Source organism: Actinia tenebrosa, unplaced genomic scaffold (assembly GCF_029948245.1).
Source record: "Actinia tenebrosa isolate PJP-AT-01 unplaced genomic scaffold, QUT_ActTen_1.0 PGA_scaffold3__52_contigs__length_22856419, whole genome shotgun sequence".
Lineage (NCBI taxonomy): Eukaryota > Metazoa > Cnidaria > Anthozoa > Actiniaria > Actiniidae > Actinia > Actinia tenebrosa.
The window spans coordinates 17,646,617-17,667,449 of NW_028292580.1; the positions used below are offsets into that span (position 1 = coordinate 17,646,617).

General features: G+C 38.5%; 1 protein-coding gene across 1 annotated transcript; it reads left to right on the forward strand.

Moving 5' to 3' along the window:
- The first annotated feature begins 53 nt into the window (after positions 1-53).
- Positions 54-20,738, forward strand: LOC116301634 (target of rapamycin complex 2 subunit MAPKAP1). The gene is made up of 19 exons (XM_089035226.1): positions 54-158; positions 1,375-1,494; positions 2,696-2,789; positions 3,432-3,536; positions 3,774-3,832; positions 4,270-4,415; positions 4,507-4,566; positions 5,442-5,478; positions 6,172-6,248; positions 6,779-6,845; positions 8,049-8,107; positions 8,890-8,960; positions 9,527-9,633; positions 11,148-11,255; positions 12,655-12,722; positions 13,547-13,601; positions 14,697-14,776; positions 15,652-15,796; positions 16,516-20,738. The coding sequence occupies exons 2-19, from the start codon at positions 1,422-1,424 to the stop codon at positions 16,626-16,628; spliced, it is 1,524 nt and encodes a 507-aa protein (XP_088891352.1). The 5' UTR covers positions 54-158; positions 1,375-1,421; the 3' UTR covers positions 16,629-20,738.
- Positions 20,739-20,833: the final 95 nt, after the last annotated feature.

Sequence of the window (20,833 nt, forward strand, 5' to 3'; positions counted from 1 at the left end):
TGTACAAAGACATGAGCCTGCATTCCTCGAGCTCAGTGGCAATCCATTGAAATCCAAAATGGCGGACGCGATAAGAACTCGTTGTTTACAAGATAACCACAAATAACGCCGTTTTCCCGACGTTAAAGCCAAACTATCCCCTCAAGACAAGATGCAAGGTATAAAATCATCTTCTTAGGAATTATCTGTTCTTAAAATACCAAAATGTGATGGGAAAATTTGATCGTTGAAGGAAATGCCGATCAAGTTGGGTGGACCGGCTGAAAATAATGCATTGAGGGCGGGAACAGTCTTCAAAAAAAAAAAAAAAATCAGAATACCAACATATTCAGCAGATTAGTGACAGATTCAATTCTGATATCTTAATTTCGATAAATGTTAAAAAGTTATCTCTTAACTCCCTCGGTTTGGCGATCAACTTTTTTATTGATTGATTTTCAATGACTGCGTGTTAAAATACCAAAGAGAAATGAACTTTAGCTAAAATAGGCAAGTACTGGTTATTGGATTCATATTTTACGTTCTACTTCGAAGTCATTTTAGATTCATTCTTTTGCTTCGCTCAAGTTGATCATTGAATAATCTCACGATCGTGTCAAACTTTTCAGTCCAACATTCTAAACTGTGTATCGCTTTACATTTGCGTACTTAACAAATGTAAACTTCTATTGTCAGTCGCTCGTTTTTATAAATTCAAATTTAAGTTGCGAATTATAAGGTCAAGAAGTTAGCAAGAACTTTTAGTGGAAATAGGGCTTCAAATGAAGCTAATTTTAGGTCAAAAAAATCAAAAAAACAAAGAAGATTATGACATTTATTTATTACTAAGTAATTATTGTGACATAAGTTAAAATGCGATTTCTTTTGTTTACAAATAATTTAGTATTGATTGAAGCCTTCACATGTTTCTGGCTCTTCCACAATTCTTTGTGGGCAGGACTCAAACCCAGGTTGCATTGATGAGAGGGGAGTGCTCTTACCCCTACAAATACAGTCCTTTGACTAAACGTCATTTGATCAGCTTCATCTCTAGGCACCTAGACAGAAAAGGATCATGGGGATAATTAATTCACAGTTACTAGATGCCGCATATGTTATCTAACACGTCTTGAGTTCGCTGTTTTCGATCCCATTTAATTTGCTAAAACCATGCCTCGAGCATACGGCGAAGATTTAAACTGGCGAGCAGTTTGGATGACGCAAGTTCTGGGTAATTTACCCATTATCCTTTTTGGTCTAGGCACGTAGGGATGATCCGATCAACGCGTAACGTTTAGTCAAAAGACTGTATACCTATCTGGCTTGGTTGAACCTGCCCGGGTTTTTTCATCCCCATGTATATCTCAAATTTATTCTGAATTTTGTCATTTGCAGGGTTAAGATGTGTGACATTGTTGTCAGACAGCTGACTTGTGGTGAAGATGGCCTTCCTTGACGATCCTGACTTTCTCATTTCACATATAAGGAATTCCTGTGTAACGAGTGATGATACTGGTAAATATAAGATATATATCTTTTTCATTCTCCATTTAAGGAATATAAAACATGTGAGGGCATGTCTCTGTATTGTGATATACACACGCTGGGAGCTGTAGAGCAAGAGAGAAGCAAGTTTGGAAATACGAGGCATAGCTGAGTGTTTGTCTTTCTCTCGAGTGCTCTGCATCTCCTATGGTGTTTATATATCACTGTACAGAGACATAAGCAGCTATATTTTTGAGGGATTTTCTGCAAGTGTGTCCTTGTCCTCTAGATGATGTAAACAGGGTGGCCAGCCAATTAGTGCATGCATTATATTTCAAACATTCTATATAAAGCAAACAGGAAGTAACATTACAAGCATGAAACAAATGACAAGAAGCACCTGTAGGAGAGTGGTTCACACACTTCTTTAATTTAATGAGTGCTTTCCCCACTTTCTAAGTTCTTTTATTGATACTGAACAGAGCATGGAAAAAAAACGTTTTTAATTGTTTTATTTTGTAGAATGAAAAAAATCTTAATTTATAGTATTTGATGCTGTTTTCTTACAGATCTTTGCAAAGTTTGCTGGGGATGCATCAACATCCATACTCTGTTCACTGATAAAATAACATAGTTCTTAACAAATCAGAGCTCGTACATACTATCTAAACTATTGAGGCTTTGCTCCATCATGTGATGGCAGCCATGACAGGAGGCAGGAACATTTGAATCTGATCTAATCTAATTTACATGAGAAAGAATTCAGTTTCCCAGGGGGAAAGGTTCTTTTGCTGCGTTTCCTGTCATGGCTGCCATCATGTGATGATGCAAAGCCTCTATACATATTACTGTAGGAATATAAAATGGCGTGCATGTCTATATACTGTGATATAAACACGATGGGAGCTGTAGAGCAAAAGAGAAGTTGTAGAGAAACACGAAGCTTAGCCGAGTGTTTCTTTGACTTCTTGAGTGCTCTACAGCTCCAGAGTGTTTATATCACAGTTTTATAAAATATTTTTGAATGATATCGCGCGAGCGTGTCTCTGTCCTCTGATATGAACACGGTAGCCAGCCAATCAGTGCGCACGTTATATCTCAAATATATTATTTTAAAAAAATTATCAGAAGTTTATTTTTAGGACTGAAGTGATGTACATGGTTTTGTTACCTAAATGCTGAAAAACCATAGATATACCAATAATTAAGATCTTCTATTGATATTTTCCAGGTATGTGTGAAATGGTGATTGTCAATGAGGAAGCTGAAAATAACAAAGTCAAACAGAGGCGTAAAATTGTGGGTTTTCCTCATACGCCAGACACGTAAGTATTTCATTCTTTTCATGGAATTGAACTAAGATATAGATGTCATTTCAATCATTCCATCAATCATTTTACATCCAGTAACTACCTGTAGTAACTGTTCGGAATAAAAAAAAAGATCCTATTATATACAGTCATTTTTCCGACATTTTTGACCTTATGATATAGGGTATCAAGTGTTGCATCCAGTGTTGCCCAGACCTTTGATATCGCTGTCACCCCTGACATGTTTGACCTTACAATATAGGGTATCAAGTGTTGCATCCAGTGTTGCCCAGTCCTTTGATATCGCTGTCACCCCTGACATGTTTGACCTTATAATATAGGGTATCAAGTGTTGCATCTAGTGTTGCCCAGTCCTTTGATATTGCTGTCAGCCCTGACATTTTTGACCTTATAATATAGGGTATCAAGTGTTGCATCCAGTGTTGCCCAGTCCTTTGATATTGCTGTCAGCCCTGACATTTTTGACCTTATAATATAGGATATCAAGTGTTGCATCTAGTGTTGCCCAGTCCTTTGATATTGCTGTCAGCGCTGACATTTTTGACCTTATAATATAGGGTATCAAGTGTTGCATCTAGTGTTGCCCAGTCCTTTGATATTGCTGTCAGCCCTGACATTTTTGACCTTATAATATAGGGTATCAAGTGTTGCATCTAGTGTTGCCCAGTCCTTTGATATTGCTGTCAGCCCTGATATCCAAAAACCTAGAAGCAAGACAGGTGGTAAAACTAAAAAAGGAAGGTTTGTATGCAGTCCGATATCTTTACCTTGATTTATAAATCCAATCCATGGTTCTTTCTCAAACATCTAAGTAAAAGCAGCCATCCTAGAAGCAGTTTCTTGCATACAGATCTAGAGCAATGAAATGCTTCCTTCGATATCAAAAATTAACTGTACTTTTCCTAAAAGGGTTATTTGAAATGATGATCATTCAGTGTAGCATGGTAAAAAAAACTTTTATATTTTGTTTTCTAAAAGGGACCAAGATATAAAGATCAAAAACATTGCATGGAAGGATAGACAAGAATCCGTATCAAGTAAGTTATATATGAAGGCACATTGATTGGATGGTGTACACTGTGGTTGTATGGTGTACATTGTGGTTGTATGGTGTACATTGTGGTTGTATGGTGTACATTGTGGTCGTATGGTGTACATTGTGGTCGTATGGTGTACATTGTGGTCGTATGGTGTACATTGTGGTCGTATGGTGTACATTGTGATTGTATGGTGTACATTGTGGTTGTATGGTGTACATTGTGGTTGTATGGTGTACATTGTGGTTGTATGGTGTACATTGTGGTTGTATGGTGTACATTGTGGTTGTATGGTGTACATTGTGGTTGTATGGTGTACATTGTGGTCGTATGGTGTACATTGTGGTCGTATGGTGTGCATTGTGGTTGCATGCTGTACAACGCGATGGGGTTGTTTTCATTGTGTAATAACTACAATATGTGACGCATTTTTTTAGGTGATGACATTGAAGATGCTTTCAAGAAACGTCCAATCAAAAACAAAAAGCTCTCTGGGTCATCCTCCCAGCTTTCTAAACAGATAAAAGAATCGAATAGAGAGCCCAGCAACCCCTACCTCGACTATGCTAGATTTGATGGAGAGGTAGAGTACAAAACTATAAAACCAATAACTGTCCAATTTCCACTTCTTAAATAAAGTTAATATATTATTTTGATATTTCTGTGACTTCAAGGCCTACCAAGGAACATGCCCCACAAAGAAGCTAAGGATATTTCTTACGATGCTTAGTGAGGTTAGTAAATGTGGTTAGTTATAAGCAAAAATAACTTGGAGCAGAAATCTGGTCAGCAGTATGATAGCTCTTAATAGACCTCAAACATGATGGGATTTTATAGCTACATGTACACTACCAGAATCCTTTTCGGTAACTTTTTTTGTTATGCTATTCACTATCGTCTAGGTATATTCTCAAAGGAGTTTTAGCATTTGAATATGTAAAGAGGTTCTGAAAAGGATTGTGGTAGTTTAGGTATGACACGTCATTAGGACTAGTGTATAGCGTACATGCTTTATAGCTGTTGCTTGGCAACATGGTTTGCTTTACCCTCCCTGTTGTATTCGCTATTGTTTTTGGTTTTGGCCCCACGCTCCCATCCCTGGGGATTACAATGATGATAACAAACAATTCCAGTGTGCATACAGTGACAGGTACCTGTGGTGAGGTTGCTATGGTCACCTCTTACTAGTTACTAGCTTTGTTTATTGCCCAGTACTGCTGTCGGACACCTACGCTAAAGTCTCCTTTTCTAGAGAACCTATGATAAAGTTTTGGAAAATGCGTTAAAAGTCTGTTTTACGGGATTTCCCTTAACATGCATAAATTAACGCCGATTGCCATGACACACCCAACGCTCAAATGTCAATTCTTCAGCAACTATGTCATGTTATATCTTTCGGATCCAACCGAAGGAAATTAATTTTTAAACTGTTTATTCGTTATTGGTTGGTGACCAAAAAAACGGTTTTGAGACACCTTAATAGATGACAATGAAATTCACATGCTTGAGGGATGCCCATGGTATAAGCCAAGAGCACTGATCGTTTCTTATTGGCTGTTTCATGAAATACCCAAATATTTCAAATATATATATATATTTATTCCTACAGGATGAAGCAGCCATTCCGATTTTTGTTACTGTACTGGGTAGGTAGCTGGATTTTGGACAGCAAACAAGTACAAACTGCTGAGGCCGAAGGGAAAGGGGTGCACAATCTTTGATCAGGACGTGCGCGAACTCAAGCACCAATAACATAATAGATACCAACTCTCAGCTCATCTAGGGCGGTGGGTGCACGCACACCACGACTTCCGGGGGAGGGGAGGGTACTCCCCTATATTTGTTATATGGGTATGTGCCGCCCTATAGGGTATGGTTTTTCGGTTTTTGGGTCTGGGGTAGGGTATCATTTTTTGACATTCTGTCTGGGATAGGGTATCATTTTAGTCTGGGATAGGGTTAACGATTTGGGCGTTTTTGTCTGGCGAATAGGCTACGCTTTCTGCCGACACAAAAACAATAAAAACGTTAGTAAATATTGATTGCAATCTATTGAATAAGCGTCTTTTCCGTCTTTTAGTCTGGGAAAGGGTGTACAATTCTTAGCTATAGGTCTGGGGTAGGGTATGTAAAATCAAAATTTTAGGTCTGGGATAGGGTCAGGGTTTTGAGGTCCTGGTGGCACACCCCTACCCAAGTTGGGGTGGTAGTACCCTCCGGGCCACGACTCTCCCATAGGTCCACCCCACTGTACTGTACCAACTAGTGACCACTAGTATTATCTACTTTCGTTCGCTCTAACTTGCAAATACTAACACAGTAACCTGAATTGGTTTCAGGAACGGCTCATGTCCAAGATCTCATTGGGCTCATTATGTATAAATACACGGCCGATGACCTTGGCCCAGCACTTAAGGTAAACTCTAGTTGTGTAGACTTTTTTTTTATGTTTTCCTATTTGAGACCACTTGTTATTCTCTAGAGTATCATTCCTCTGTATACACCTATTTCATAAAACGTTGTCATCGCCAAAGGCAATAGGCGAAAAGTGATAGGAGATCGGTCATTCCAAGATCAAAGAATAGCTGGAATGACTTGTGTTTCTGCTTCCTATTCTCGTCAAGAACATGGACCTTAGTGTTGAGACTGCTTCAATGTTCTTTGTATTCAACGAAACCATGTCCATGTTGGAAGGACCTATCGCCTATTGCCTTTGGCGACGACAACGTTTATTGAAATAGGTGTATGTTTGAGCCACTACATGTGCTAAATTCAGAAATATCCGATTGTTTTGAACGCGATTCCAGCGAGTTTAAGGAATCGCTAAATTCACTCACAATTATGTTGGAGTCACCTTAAATCGAAGCACTAGCTATAGATGTATTTTATCAGCTAATGCATGTAAGGTTCAGATTATAAAGCCGAATAAATTTTCTAACGTTGTAGGGTACAACAGATCAATATTGTCTGCGTATCGCAGAAGATGATGGTGAAGTTGATATGGATTTTCCAGGTCAGTATACTTTATCTGTTTATCAATGAGCAAGTTATTCTCTACTTTCACATCGCCATAATAGTTTGCGTCTTTGGGGGGTAACCAGAGGGTAAAAACTCACTTATTTTGCTGAAGGCTAATCAGACAATGTTGACAATACCTTGTTTGGTATCCAAATATGAAATGAAGAAGTAAAAGTCAATACATTTTTTGTAAGACCAAAACTCTTGATGATCTGTACACGCAAAAATAACTTGGAATAAGCTGATAATCAGTATTGTACAGATAAAAGCGGGTATAGTATAAATTCAATTAAGAAACCTTTCAATTCGGGACAGTTTTTCGATTGGTTACCCCCCAAGGACGCAAGGCATATGGGAATGTGAAAGTAGAGAATAGAGCATTTTTATAAGACTGTAAGAAAGTTATAGACAATCTATTTTGACAGCCACCCGGTTGGCTCGGTTGAGATTCGGGCTTTCGTACCTTGAGGTCGTTGTCCGAACCATCCAAACCAACACTCAGGGTCTTAAAATAACTGAGAAGATGCTGCCTTTTTAATAACAACTACGAAAGATTAGACCTTCACGTGGCTCGGATGACCAAGTAAAATGGCGGTCCCGTCTCTCTACACTACCTCCCCCTGCAACGGAGGGACATAAAAGAACCTCTGAGGACGTAAAGGAACCTGGGCAGTGACCACCCTCAGTGTCTGGCCTTTACTAATGATTTCTTAAATGGGTTGATTGTGAGATGGGTATGGGGATTTTACGGGGTTGAAAATTAGTGCAATGTACCTTGAAGGGGACCCTGTGCAGCCCCAGCCTCGGGCAAAATCCGTTTGTACGTTACATCATCGGCCATGTTGGCGGTCGTCAACAAAAGCGTTTGCATCAGCCATGTTGTCATTACCACCAACATGGCCGCCCTTTTATTGTCTTCTGGGGTGCTTACCATTTAAACTAATCCATCCGGTTGGAAATTCATTCGCTAATGGAAAGAAAAGAGCGGGAAACTTTGACTTCCGAAAAATGGTAAGCGCGTCTACCGAAAGAACCGAAAAGAGCGGGAAAGATGTATTACCTTAATTGGAAGGCCGAGTTTTCCGGAACTTTCCAACCGGAATTTCTGATTTTTCCGGGTAAATGGTAAACATTCCTATTCTCGTGATATTGTTGATAATATTATCTATTGTACTTATCGCTAACGTCTTCACACTAGCTTTGGATAAAGATGAACTTATCACCAAGTTTGGTTTCACGTGTCTAGCTTTGGTGGAGGTAAGGCTACACTGTCTTTGAATCTATTGAAAGATAGTCTAGCAAATATATAGTTTTTCAATACACCGATCCCACATCCATCGTTCTACTCCAGTTCTATTCCAGTTTCGCATTTAATGCATACCGCTATTTTTGAAGACCATGCACAGACTCATTTGCACAGGCTTAGCCTCGTCTATAAGTTAGCCATTCATAGATACAATAAACTTCCCGCGTGGGGTTTCAAAACATTGGTATTGTTCAAGCTGAACATACTTTACATTGCAGTTGACAGGGTTCGTGCTACTCCTTAAACTCCTTGAAAACTCCTTGAATTTAACTCACGTTTTCAAGGGCACTTGAAAAGCTCTTGAATTTACAATTTTAGCGAAACTCCTTGAAAACTTCTAGAATTTTTGCTTTGATCATTACTTGCATGGTTCTGAAATAGATCTAGTCAGAAAGATTGGAAAATCTGAAAGTCGGCCATATGCAACCACCGTGTAAAACCTTGGCATAGTTAGCGGAACATACTCCTTGAAAATTCATTTTTGGGTCCTTGTATACTCCTTGAGTAGTCCTTGAATTTTAAGTGGTTACCTCAGCACGGACCCTGAGTTGACTTTTGCAGATGTTCTCTTAAGCGAGGCTAAGGCAGTGCAGATGAATCTTTAGTCATAAAACTGAAACACAGCGGTATTTACTGAATGAGAAAATGGACCAGTATTCTCTTCCATCCTTCTATCTATCCCTTGTCATCCCCATTATATAAAGTAAACGTTTTTTCGTTATTTTACTCCAAGAATGAACCAAAACCAGTTACCAAACAGGCCGTCGCTCAGACTGCCACAAGCAACTCAGTCATCCTAAAAGTGTAAGTGAAAAAAAATCATTATCATGCAAGACTTTCATAATTTTCTGCTAGAGAAAATGAGGCCTTTTTACAGAAACTATCAATACTATTTAAGCAAATATCTTTGACCTATTAGAGTGGTTTTCAAAAATCCGTGAAATACACTTTAGCGTATTGCATTTTAATACACTTTATTGTCCGCATTTTCTTTTGATTTTCTTTTGTGTTTTCGGTGTATTACAATTTATTACACCTTAGTTATTACACTTTGTTTTACGGGTTTTTGAAAACCACTCTATACATCCATTTCAATAAACGTTGTCATCGCCAAAGGCAATAGGCGAAAAGCGATAGGAGGTCATTCCAAGATCCAAGAATAGCTGGAATGACTTGTGTTTCTGCTTCTTATTCACGTCAAGAACATGGACCCCATTGTAAGACTGATTCAATGTTCTTTGTATTCAACGAAACCATTTTCATGTCGAAATTTATCGCTATAGCCTTTGGCGATGACAATACAATATTGAAATAGGTGTATGTACCTATATATTTGAAAATCTCAAATCATACGTTCCCCACGTTTCCAGCAATGACCCTCGCCACGGGTTTTCTCATGTTAAGCTGGACAGCCGAAGGGCCAAAATGAAGGTCGTTTATGACAAGATGCTGAAGAAGAGAGGGCTTCGAAGAACCGGTACGTAGCATTTGATTGGTTGGTTTTATTGGGGCTAATCTGAGAACGCTTTTCTCTCTCGTACTAATTACGGTACGCTACGTAGCACTATTCGATTTGTTGGTTTTATTGGGGCTAATCTGAGAACGCTTTTCTCTCTCGTACTAATTACGGTACGCTACGTAGCACTATTCGATTTGTTGGTTTTATTGAGGCTAATCTGAGAGCGCTTTTCTCTCTCGTACTAATTACGGTACGCTACGTAGCATTTGATTGGTTGGTTTTGAAAGGGCTAATCAGCTAAACGGTGAACGCGGCGCGCAAAGCATGAGTGGACATAATGACCGGCCCAAAGCATTTTTGGAGTTTGAAAGAACGAAGCAAACATGGCGGAAAGTACAATTATTTTTACTCTATTTTTCAATATTTCTTCTTCTTGAAGGCACATCTTTCATATTTTAGTCAAAAGAAAACAGAAAAATACGAAAAAATTGGTTTACAGTAGCCTGGGAATGATGGCCGGTGGCTAAACAGCTGAACGCGCTGTGATTGGCTAAACCAAAACCACCGCTCAGCTAGAATCTGAGAGCGCTTGTCTCTCTCGCACCAATTACACGCCGAACCGAATCTTCCATTTCATTTCATTTCATTTATTACTATGGAAATCAGTAGAGTGGTAAAACAGAACCTACGAATCTGTACCACGTGATTTTTGAACGAAATGAACCCTTTTAGCTTAGTTGTTTGTTGTGCACATTTCAGACCATGTGATGCCACTCTTGGGAGTTGATTCTTTCATGTGTAAATATTTTAACATGTTCGTCAGAAAAGAACGGTTAGCAAGAGAATGTCATATGATCTGAAATGGGCAGTTTACATACGAAGCTGAAAAGGTTTACTCTGATACTGGTAGACCGATTTAGCAAACAGCACGTGACACGAAAGAGGACGGCGCACGCGCTGACGAATTGTTATCAAAACGACCGTTGACGTCGCGACGTCCTGGGCCCGCTTGCACGAAAGGGCGATAGCGCTATCCAATGGATAAGTCGATGCTGTTATCCAATAAATTTATCCACTGGATAAGGATTTATCCATCGGATAGCGCTATCCACCTTTCGTACAACCGTGCCCTGATATCAAGCTTAGGACTTCGGTTGGTGTATGACCCTTAAAGATCACATAGAGTATCAAATGGACCACTTGGACGATACGGCGGCCATCTTAGATCGTAAGGCATTATGGAGCGTCCAAGGGGGAAATAGACGATTGTTACAGTAATGACATCGATTGATATTAACAGCTCACCACAAGAGAATACAACAAAAGATGAACTAAGACGGCACATCGACCATTCGACTATTTTTACCCATAAAAGAAAGACAAACACACGAAACTCTATACATTTTCCATCATCTTTGTTTTGTTTTGCCCCCTGATAAGATGGCCGCCGTATCGTCAAAGTAATCCATTGCATCGGGGTATTGTAGCAAGATTTTCCTCTAATTGCCGTTTGATTATCCAAATTCCTGTAGGACATGAATACGTTCTGGAGAAACAGTCAGAACCAGGCGTCCCCATCGACCTCGAAGCCCCACTCGATAGCATGGGAACTACTGAGTTTGTTCTAACAAGAGGAGGCCGTACGTATGCACTTGTCAAACACACCCTTCTCAGTAACTGGCTCTTTGCATTAAACTGTCACTTGAGTGTACACCTAATTGAAAAAACGTTGTCGGGTTCAGAAAAAGGTTATATCATCAAAGCTAAGGCCGAAGGGGAGCGTGGGAAGATAAACAATTATGCTAATTTCATGCGTATTGCAGTTTTCCCTTCCTGTGCGCATTTTATGCATCACGGCTTTGGCATTTGTTAATCTAGGTCGACCGACTTTGCTCTACTGTGCATTTTTACATGTCTACATGCAAATATTATACACATTTCGTTGTTCCCAAAATCCTTTTCGGTCTTAGCTTCGATGATATGACCTTCTCGAACCCGACTACGTTTTTTCAATTAAATGTATACGATATATCCTTGAAGAACTTTGCAAAAAATTGCACAAATTTACACAAATTAGTAAGTTCAGTAGACCTCAGTAGACCGTAGACCTACAAAACTTTGCATTAATTTGCACGATTTTGTTAGTTACCTTTTTCACGGATATATGATGTGCACTCTAATACAGCTATTTCAAAAAGGTTACTGGAGGTTTTGTTACCCGAAATGCATTGTAGGTCATCTATAAATAATGTCAGCACAGAACAAAATGTGCAAAAAAGTGAACCTCGCAGTCAAAATTTGGGAATATGTGAGAGTTAATATTGTTGTAGTCTTTAGCAAAAAAATCGCAGCAAAAATCGCCGCAGAAATCGCTAGTGTAATCGCTGATTGCATTTATTCGCATCGCCCATAGCGCATTTCGGGCTTGATATGCAAAATGCAACATTCAGCGAAACCTTTAACAACCTGAAAACGCTATTTGAAATAATTGCGTATCACTTCAGCAAAATCTAAAGTTTTGCAAATAAACTTTAAAAAAAAGCTTTTTAAACACTTGAAAAGTGTTTAGTGTATTGAGAAATTATGTTACAGCGAGTTCTTCTCAATAGCAATAGAGGACTCGTCGTCGCAACGAAGTAGGTTTCGGTGAACGTCAATCAAGGCGCTTCCATAACACTCCTCAAGCACGTGCCCTTGAAAATTTGTGTTTTTGATTGACACTTTGATTGAAGTCCACCAAATTTCTATTTTGTCACGACGGCAAATTATACGTTTTCGCAGGAACTGTTCCTTGATGTATTCATAACAATGCAACAGCCGCCATGTTGGTTGATTCTAACAAGAGAAGCTATTGATAAATGCTTTGTTGTCGTCAACATGGCGGCTATGACGTAACATGCACCCTAAAAATTGAGAAGATAAAAGTGAATATTTGAAAAAGTCTGTTTTTATTACACTCCACAAAAGTGAATTTTTGGCAAATGATTGACAGTCACAATCATATCCTTAACCTAAGTCTAAATCTTCTTTCTTTAACAGGTAAGCAAAGTTCTAATGAAAAGGATTCAGGCGAAGTGAAATTCGATTTTACAAGCTTCCAATATAAGGTAGGGTGTGTTAGATGTTTGAGGAACAATAACTCCAGTGAATGAGGGCTTAGCCTCACTTCTGGGGTCGTAAAACAAAAGCAGAAATTAGAATAACAAAACAAGCAACACCTGGAATCGAGGCTAAGGGAACTGGCTAAACGAGGAAACAAGTTTGCAGAAACATTCCAAGTTTAGCCACATGTGAAACATTGCTACGTTCAACAAATTTTGCTTCCAAGACGCAAAAATGTGTCTGCTGTGCGGCAGAAACATTTCATGCTTCCAAGACGCATGGAAACAATGTTTACCAATGTTTCCTCGTTTAGCCACGAAAGTCAACATTCTAAAAGTTCGTTACTTAGCAACGCAAGCTCTATCTTGAAAGTGCGCATCCAGGGCTGTTTTTGTGCTTTCATTTTTAATGTGTGACGCAATTTGTGATGTCTTCATGTTTGCAGGTTTAGCCTTGTTTACGTTAGCTTTTCACACATACCATTATTGTTTAAGTTACATATTCTTTGCATTACAGTTGACTTTTGCGAATGATGGACCAAATCCACGTAGTCGTAATGTTTTCCCATTTCAGACCACATGTCATTCTCTAGAGAATAAGATTCTTTGTTTGAGTTGCATGCATATTCATGCGTCTATTCATGTTCAACCGTCGAACGAAGGAATGATACTCTAGGGAATAACACGTGGTCTGAAATGGGAGAACAGTGTAAACGGGGCTAAGCCTGTACGAATGAGTCAGTAGTCGAAGACCATAGTCACGGTGTTTTTTTACCAATTTCCAAAAAGGCATATGATTAACCTTAATACTTTGTTTCTTTTGTCAACAGTCGTACAGACTGCAGATGCTTCACAAGCTAAGAACAGTGACAGAGATTCAGCTGGGTAAGTTTGTCAGAGAGTGGGACATCAGTTTGTGTTTATATGGCATATGACGTCATAGCTACTATTTTTGGTTGAATTTGGCAAAAAACGTTGGTCTTGGGGGATTTTGTCGTGTCAACCAACATGGCGGTCATGTCTTTTTTTCTTCCTTTTATTCTCATGGGAAGGCATGGGAAGGCATGCACGCTACCCATAGGACACTTGCACTATGGCGTCATTTACTACCACTACCAGAATCCCTCGCACACTTTCTTTTGTTCAGTCTATTAGCTTCAATACACCCCTTGCATGTGACGTCAAAGCAGCTCGTTTTGGAGGACAAAACAAAAGAACTTCAATCTCATGAGAATTATGTCCTCCAAATTGAGCTGCATTTTGATGTAATGCAAGGGGTCTTTTTTTTTACTATTCTCATGAGGGAATAAAAATTTGGATGAGAAAGAAAATTCGCAAAGCATTTTGGTAGTAGTAGTAAAAGTGTAGTAGTAGTAAAGTCATCATGCAAACGGTCTATCGTTTATCAGTCAGGCGGACGTGCATTACATGTCCTTGGATACGGGACCCAGGATTAATGCAAACTGTAGTCCCCCTCTTTATTCAAATTCTTTCATGCAACATTTTCCTCTTCAACGATGGAAATAAATGAATGTTTTTTACAATAACAAAAACGATAAAAACTTCTCATTTTTTAGCGATCAAAACAACTAACGGAAAGAGCGCGTGCTCGTTCACGTCAGCTTTATCTGTCTGTCCTCTTATTGACGATAAAAAATAACCAATCAGCGCGCGAGAAATTTGTAAGTTATTGTAAGAAAAGTTTTTGAATCTTATTTCAAACTTCCTTTAAACTAGATAAACCACTCCTTTATATAATTGTATATGTATAAATAGTATGTAATGTATTATTTGGTGCTAAGAATTGGTTAAGGCCTAGGACAAACGTCGAACTTTCCATGCACCGAACTCATTAAAAACAATGGATATCAGGTGATAATGAGGAGGCATTCTTTGATGTAATCAAGTTTGGTGTATGAAAAGTTCGACGTTTGCCCTAGGCCTTAGTTAACTAATGTGGTTCTATTCAACGGTTTTTAGGCGTTTCACTGGAAGGAATCGAAATCGATCCTGTTAGTACTCCGAGGACATCGAAACTGTGGCCAGTCAAGCAAAAACCGGTGAGTTTGTTATAATTCACCTTTTGGTGTCAGCCGTCACGTGTGTTGGAATATATTACGGTCACTAAAAAATCTCGAACATTTTTCTTGGATTTCTGTATGTGACATCATGTATACCCGCCATTTTGGTTGACTTTTTTTTTGTCATGCCAAGATGGCGGGCGCGTCTTTTTTCCTCTTATTTCGATGGGAAGGGAAGCACGCTACCAACAAACCTTTTTGAATTTGTTAAATCCCGCTGTGTTCCTTGACTACAGATTCATTTACACCGGTTTAGCCTCATTTTAATATTCACAAATACTAACAGTAAAGTAACAAACGCACAACTTCAACACTTTGAAATTCCATGGACCCAGACTCTTACCCAGTCGTCACTCACGCTTTTTTAATGCGCGCGCGATGGCTTTTGGAAAGGATTCGCTTTTCTCTTCCTTCCTTCCCTTGATGCACCGCGAACTCACTAAATCCTTCCCATCAACCACAGCGTGAGATCAATACGACTAGAGAAGCGACTGGGTAAGAGTCTGCCATGGACCTTCACTGGAACACGTGAATATTTTGCATAAAATCGTGGCTAACCCTGCGAGAATGAATCTGTAGTCAATGAACACAGCGGTATTTTACAAAGTCGAAAAGGGTCTATTGAGGACTCTTAAAACTCCATTGAATGCGGGCTTACCCGTAATTTTTAAGGTCGGTAAACAAAAGCAGAAATGAGAATAACAAAACAAAACTAAAGCAAAAATGAATAACGAAACAAGTTACTCCTGGATTCGAGGTTAAGCCTGCGTTGGAGAATTGGAGAATTGTTTAGATTCTTAGTGAAATTTTAAGATTCTTTTCAGAATTAATTTTGCTTTATCGGATTTTTTAAGGTGTCTTATGATATGGAAAACATTGCTGATTGTGAAGTGACAGACTGGAAGAATGGAGGCAGAACAGCCTTCCGTATATGGTATTACAGTAATAATTCACACGAATTTAAGCACCATGACTTCGAAGCAGACAATATCATAGCAGGTACTACATTTAAATAAGTATTCTATAGTAATAATCAAGATTTTTTCTTTCAGACAACCAGTGCATTCAGAAAGCAGACGTCGATACCAAAAAGTGCTATTTTCGCCGTCAATCAAACGCTATGAGCCAATCACGCGCGGTAATTTTGAGACGACAATACCACGTTATATTGACGCCTCTCTTGATCAAACTTATAGCAGAATCGCGATACTCAATGATATTCCCGCATTAGCGCAGTGACGCAGTGTAACTCCACCGTTAAGAAACTTGCTTAATCCAAATCTTACCCACACAGGACGAAAGACGGTTCTACTTTTCCAGTCAAACTAAGAAAACCTTGTACAGCTAAACTATGTCTGGAATATTAGACATCGTGTTGTTCTGACCAATCAAATTCGACATTTTTATTTAACTATCGCATGTGATTGGTCAGAAAACGATGTTTAACATTCCAGACATATTTTAGGTGTTCACGACCAGTTTTTTTAGTTCGACTGTCAAAGTTCGGCTAAGATTATTTACTTTATTTTACGTTTTGACGTTTTTAGGTATTTGACGATTTTATTGAGGGTTTTAAGGATCGCCTGCATTTTCTTATGATATGACACCACATAAACCTAGCTTGGGCTACCTGTGGCTATAGTTGAAGTACAGCCCTCGCCACTAGAGAGTTGCTTTCATGAACTAACTTTTCTTTGAATTTTTGTTCCAATCCACAGATGAAATAGTAATGAAACTCAAACACATTTTCAAGTCTACAGTGAGTGAAAAGCGAAGAAACTTCCTTTCAGCAAAAGAAAAGAAAGGCGTTAGACGAAAAAACAATAGATAGCAGTAGGTGTAACGGTATAGTAAACTAGAATCTTAGAACAGATTCCGTATGAGTAAGATACACGGTGTACTATCAATATGCGTTCACAGTCAAAGTGATTGGTTTGTGTCCGATTTCTCGCTTTTTGATTGGTTGAGGGCGAACACAATTTTTCAGTCATCTACCATTTGCATTCACGCATGCGTTGGTTAATTGCGTCGATGTACAAGTACACGCGTTTTGATTGGTCGAAAGGGGAAACCAGTCACGCAAGAAACAGTCACGCTAACCGTTTACAATCACGCATGGGCATTTTCTCGCTTGCTATTCCTTTTACACGTGATAAGTTTGTGTGTTTTACATCTTGATATTTGATTGGTCAATAGCACAAACCATTTAACAGCCACGGTATCTAATCTATTTCAAAAAGCGATTCCTTTCAAGAGAATTCCACGTTTTACTTTCTTATTTGATTGGTTGAGAACGAAAGCCATTGATAGTCGTGGCTGCATATTTCTTGCTCATACGAAGTCAATTCTAGTTGATGTAGAGGACAAAGAGCTTAAGATATAAGCTTCTTTGCAGTCCCATCCGTATACATCCCATTTATTTTTGTACAAAATGAGAAACCTTTTTTGATGTACTACACTACACCAACTAAGGCCACCCAGACAAATTTTCATACAAATTAACCAATCACGATTGAGTATTAAAACAATAGAATCTGCACAAATGCTCATATATTTCGACTTAAATAGAGGATATTACATGGGCGCGCGGAGATACGAAATTTATCTTCGAGTGTTGAAAAGATATCTTGCGAGTGAGCGCAGAGATTTTCAACACGAGAAGATAAATTGCTTATCTCCAAGCGCCCATGTAATATTCTGTTTATTATATAATTATCCATAAAATAAACTTAATAAGTTTTTTATTATTATAAAAAGTTTTTATTTATAAACCAATAGCTTAAATACTATGTACTTATTGACTGAGTGGGAGGGCCGTACGGGAAAATATTTGGCTCGAGGTCATGTCGTACGGACCGAGCGCAGCGAGGTCCGTACAAATGACCGAGAGCCAAATATTTTCCCGTACGGCCCGACCTAACTCAGTCAATAAGCATTTTATCATATGACCCTCACGAAAATAAAAATAATCAAGAAAATGAAAGCGCGCGGATTCGAGCAGGGCCGGACGGGTTTTTCCGGCCCGCTTACATAATAAATAACATGTTATTTTCACATGTGAAAATATCAGTTTTTCGAAAAGGAGAAATATAGGTATTTTATGGATAATTATATGATAAATAGAGGATATTACATGGGCGCGCGGAGATACGAAATTTATCTTCGAGTGTTGAAAAGATCTCTCACGAGTGAGCGTAGCGAACGAGTGTGAGATTTTCTACACGAGAAGATAAATTGCGTATCTCCAAGCGCCCATGTAATATTCTGTTTATTATATAATTATCAATGAAGTATGTTTTGGCTTTTTCAGGCAATTCTTTCCGTGTATTTTTGAATAGCCATCGCAATGGTGTTATTTTCACACGTGAAAATAACATGTTATTTTCACGTGTGAAGATATCAATTTTTCGAAATAGAGAAAAATAGATATTTCATTGGTAATTATATAATAAAAGCATATATTATACTTTATACGAGTGTGTGTATGATCAGGAGTGAACAAAAAAAAAAAACAGTTTAAACTCAGAAATCATCAATTCATCTATTATGCAGCGTTAAAAATGTGATTTGTGAATTTTATTTGAAATTTGTTTGGGTGGCAATGGTTAATGTAGTCGCACTGTAAGATCTTAATAAGATCCTAATAACTCATTAGCGTGGGTAACGCACATAAATTCGGCACGTGACTACAAACCGCGAGAGACTAGAATTAAAGCTGTAAAGTCGATGACACGCATGGAAAAGTCTGCGCATGCTCGTAGTCTGTGTCCAACATGTCGGCCATGACGTCACGCGGAAACCGGAAGTAGATGCATAAGTTCACGGCTCACAAAATTAAATAGGATAGTTTCAAAAAACAAAAAATACATTTTTAAGAAGGAGCAGCGTTTAGTAAGTGTCTTTTGGAGCTCCCCAACACATAGATGATTTAATGCAGATAATTGATTCAAATACGCGGTGGTCTTTCTTTCTATGGTGATTGAGAACGGAAGGGAATATAGTAGAAACAATATTACGTAATTGTCATTTTCTATTTTATGCCATGTCGTTTGGATGAAATGCAGAGCAGGTATTTTCACTGGACTATGGGTCCCCTCCCCCAAACTTTTTTCTAAATACCCGGATGTGCGAATCCATACTTTTCGTCGGTATGTTGCTGCTAGGCAGTAACGCGGACATTAACGCTTTCTCGTTCCCATGTCCTGCGCTTCTCCAGGTTCTTTACAAAGAAGAGATTTTCGGAAATGCCATTGGTTTCAATATATTTTGAACTTCAAAAATGTAAAACTAACTAATTCTCAGAATGGAATTGTGGGATTGAATGAAGAAAACGATCATTAACCAGTCATCCTTGACTTCGGCCTTGTCTCTTTTCGTGGCTGCGCAAATCTAAAGAAAGCGCAAGGTTTCGTCCCATGTAAGGGAATCCGAAACTATGGTGGATTCCGGATTCCAAGCGCTGGATTCCGGATACCGAGACTCAGGATTCCGGATTCCAAAACTTTTGGTGCGGATTCTGGATTCCAAAAGGGTGGATTCCGGATTCCATCATAAACTGAATTCCGGATTCTATTATAAACTGGGTTCCGGATTCCAGAGTGCTGGATTCCGGATTCCAAAGCCTAAACTTTCGTGGATTCCGGATTCCAGATTCCCGTACATGGGGCGCAAGGTTTGGGAAAGAGAAAATACGCGCAAAACGTACACTTTTGGAGCCTTGTATGGCAAGCAAAGTCATGCATGTTATATATACGTTTTTTGTTTTTACATAGCATTCATATTGAATATTATACTATAAAGTACATATGTACTGGAGATAGGCCGTGATAGATTGGCTGTATGTGGTACTTTGAAGTACGTGGACGTTTGATTCAGCAAACAATTGCCAGGATTTCACTGGTTTGAGTCCCTAACCTTACTGCCTAACCTTACTCTACCTTGCTCGACCAGAAGAAACTAGAATGTTAACTTTAAAAAACATGGCATAAATGAATGTAAGAAAAGAAGTCATTCTCGTTACTAGTAATTGTTAAAGGTATAGGCACTCTTTTCAATACTATATCGGATGCAAGGCTAAGAGGAGTATAAAAAACAAAGTGCACAAATTTTTTGGTATTTTCTTGTTAGCGTCTTTTTCAAAATAGCTTTGAGAATGGTCTATTCGGCCACATCATTTTTTAAAATTAAGCTATCAAACAGACCTCTTTACCTTGTGCGTAATCTTTTTCCATTTCAGACCACTTGTTTTTCTCCTGAGAATATAATTCTTTGTTTGAGTTGTATCCATATTTATGTATTTCCAAAGGATGCGCAACAGATTTTTTTTTTTTTTGCAAAGACTAGAGATAACTTCTACTTTGTAAAATGAAAAACATTTGTTGAGCGTGAGGTTGTATGACTAAAATTCGTAAGAATACTCAACTTGCAAAGCAACAATGTTGTGGGAAAATTTCGCAAATAATCGGCAGCGTGACTCTACTCCAAGGCTATCTTCAAGATAACAATTCCATCCAGTGTTAGACTAGATCAGAGTAGCTTTTCTCGACTTTGAAAAGTAAAGTAATCTCTTTCATATTTGGTCATCGGAGGGATGACTTTAATTTTCAAACAGCTGGGTATCAAAATCTTTTTCATACTTATTCAAATTCTTCACATCAGATTGAAGAAAAGCATTTTGGTAGTGGTAAATTAGCACCTCTGTCATACAAATAAACTGATACAGTCCTAGGTTTAATTAATTTATGATACATCAAGCGTAGTCTCCTACGCAGTTGCTATTAGTTTCCTCACGCAGCTTTTACTCCCCTAAGTGCTACTTGAGTAGTGAGTGTGGTGTGACAACACCAATAGCTGCTGCGTAGGAGACTACATCAAGCGCTGTGTAAGGACAATATTGTTGTAATTAATCAAATCAAACCAAATAAACGATAGAATTAAATGATTCTTTTACATCTGTTTGTCATTTTCGGAGTTAAATAAGTTGTAATTAATCACCATTTATGATTAAAGACATGCTTTGGTGTGCTGGGACTAACT

Bases quoted from the DNA above. Each gene is read 5' to 3' on its own strand.
- LOC116301634 (XM_089035226.1), top strand. From the start codon at position 1,422: ATGGCCTTCCTTGACGATCCTGACTTTCTCATTTCACATATAAGGAAT. The intron at 3,537-3,773 runs GTTTGTATGCAG...GTTTTCTAAAAG, and splicing joins GGTAAAACTAAAAAAGGAAG to GGACCAAGATATAAAGATCA. The intron at 6,249-6,778 runs GTAAACTCTAGT...CTAACGTTGTAG, and splicing joins ACCTTGGCCCAGCACTTAAG to GGTACAACAGATCAATATTG.